The sequence below is a fragment of the Gavialis gangeticus genome, unplaced genomic scaffold, assembly GCF_001723915.1.
Source record: "Gavialis gangeticus isolate Ggan-Ray unplaced genomic scaffold, GavGan_comp1, whole genome shotgun sequence".
Classification (NCBI taxonomy): domain Eukaryota; kingdom Metazoa; phylum Chordata; order Crocodylia; family Gavialidae; genus Gavialis; species Gavialis gangeticus.
The window spans coordinates 29959225-29961501 of record NW_017728995.1 but is presented as its reverse complement, the minus strand read 5'-3'; the positions used below and the strand labels follow the sequence as shown (position 1 = coordinate 29961501).

The window sequence follows — 2277 nt, the reverse complement described above, 5'->3', positions numbered from 1 at the left end:
CCCCCCCCCCACAGGGCCCCAGCGCCCTCACTGCCACTGCCTCTGCTTGCAGTTCAACCCCAGGACCTTCCACGGGGATGTGGCCCTGCTGGAGCTGACGCGCCCGCCGGTGCCCACGCCGTGGGTGAGCCCCGTGTGCCTGCCCGATGGCCCCCTGGAGCCTGCCCCGGGCACGCCCTGCTACATCGCTGGCTGGGGCTCCCTCTACGAAGGTGGGTGTGGGGTAGGGAGCAGGGGCACGTGGCCCTGGCCTGAGCCCCCTGGCGCTGGGTCGCTGCCCAGCTGGGGTTGGGGCGGCTGCTCCCTGGTGTGATGGGCTCTTGCACCTGCAGAGGGGCCGGCGGCCGAGGTGGTGATGGAGGCCCAGGTGCCCTTGCTGAGCCAGGATGCCTGCCGCGGTGCGCTGGGCCGGGACTTGCTCACCAGCGCCATGTTCTGCGCCGGGTACTTGTCGGGTGGCATCGACTCCTGCCAGGTACCAGGCGGGGAAGGGCCAAACTGGGGGTGGAGGGAGAGCAAGGCCATGCGCCGTGGGGCGTAGGCACTAGGAAGCCCCAGCCAGGACTCCTGGGTCTCTTCGCCGGGTGTCCCCTCACCCTGTGCAGGGGACAGGGGCTTGACAGGGTCCCAGGGGACCCCCCACCCCCTGCCAACCAGAGATGATGCTCCTGGCCCAGGGAGACTCCGGGGGGCCCTTGATGTGCCAGGACCCCGGGGCGCGGCACTTTGTGCTCTACGGGATTACATCGTGGGGCGACGGCTGCGGGGAGCGGGGCAAGCCAGGTGTCTACACCCGCGTGGCCGCCTTCGCCAACTGGATCGCCCGCCAGATGCAGCGTGAGCATCACTGCGGGGGGGGGCATGGGCTAGGGCAGGGGTGCCTGGGGCAAGCAGCCCAGAGCTCAGGGCTGGGGGCAGGGGACGGGCGCTGCAGGATCCTCAAGCCCTCTAATGCTGAACCCCCCTGCCCCCCCAGAGTCACCTGCCAGCCGTGAGCCCAGCTGCCCAGAGCTGCTGGCCCTGCCCCATCTGCCCACTGAGCGCCAAGCCCCTGAGCGCGTCCGCCTCTGCTCCTTCTACGCCCGCAGCTGCAGCCCCCCCACGGCCCAGGAGGCCTGTGTCCGTGCCACCCAGGAGGCCTGCCAGACCCGGCAGCATCGATGCGGTGAGTGCCGGGGGCTGCCAGGGTGCCAGAGCTGAGTGCAAGAGCAGGCCTGGGAAGTGCCCGGCTGCAGCTGAGGGGGTCGCTGACCTGCCCAGAGCTCTGCTCTCTGCCCACCCCCGGGTGCCCTGTGCAGGGGGCACAGCTGGGGGAGCTCTGAGGGTGGTGGGGGTGGAGGGCACCGTGGGACACCTGCACACCCCTGCGCCCCCAGAGCTGCGCGCCTACGCCCAGAGACTGCTGGACTTCCTGCGCCGTGCCGAGGAGTTCTTCCAGGCCCGCCTGGACGTCTCCTTCTTCACCCAGGCCCTGCCGCGGGCCCTGGAGCAGCTCTACACCCACCTCTTCCCTACCCAGGTGCACCGGGTGACTGCAGGTACGGCCACCCCCCACCCAGCAGGTGCCCGCTGCCTGACCGCCTACCCCTATACACGGCAAATGCCACTGCCCGCCTTCTGCCCCAAACCAGGTGGGTGCCCACTAATGCTGGGCTGTGGGTGCCAAGAGCTGCTCACATCTCCACCTCCCCTGCTCGAGCCCCTGGCCCAGGGGCTGCCCAGCCAGGCAGCCAGCCCGAGCCCTGTCCCTGGCAGGCACCTGTCCTTGCTGGGGCACCAGCCCGGTCCCTACACAGGTCAGCCAAGGTGTGGCACAGCCACTGGGCTGGGGGTCCTGGCCCCCCTCTGCCCCCAGGCTCTTGGCTGCCAGCTCTGAGCCCTGTGTCAATCCCCCAGAGCAGGCCTCGGACGCAGCTCGGGGAGGACACGCTGGCCCCATGAAGCAGGCAGCAGGAGGGATTCAGAGCCCCACACGCAGGTACAGTTATGGGGGTGCGGGGAAGGGGGTAGCGCCAGTGCCTGGCACAGGCCAGTGCAATGGGGGCTGCTCCCCGCGGCATGCAGAGGAAGCAGCCAGTGCCCCGGGCTCGTGCCCTACTCAGGCAGACACCCAGGGCATGCATAGAGCTGCAGCTGTGGTGCACTGGGGCAATGGAGGGGCAGCCTCTGGGGGGGCACAGGAGAGGCAGATAGGGGCAGCAGGGAACATAACTCATGGGCCTAGGCGCAGGGCAGGGGTCCGCGGTGCTCCTGGCAACGCTCGGCTGGGGCTGGGGC

At 70.2% G+C, this 2277-nt stretch overlaps 1 protein-coding gene across 1 annotated transcript in view; it reads left to right on the top strand.

Moving 5' to 3' along the window:
- Positions 1-56: 56 nt before the first annotated feature.
- PRSS56 (protease, serine 56) overlaps positions 57-2277 on the top strand; it is an 18179-nt gene continuing 15958 nt past the window's right edge. Inside the window, exons 1-6 of the mRNA XM_019503049.1 lie at positions 57-212; positions 333-475; positions 678-837; positions 977-1165; positions 1377-1538; positions 1897-1992. Coding sequence (XP_019358594.1) covers positions 356-475; positions 678-837; positions 977-1165; positions 1377-1538; positions 1897-1992 — 727 coding nt within the window. The 5' untranslated portion in view covers positions 57-212; positions 333-355. The remainder of the gene's footprint in view (positions 213-332; positions 476-677; positions 838-976; positions 1166-1376; positions 1539-1896; positions 1993-2277) is intronic.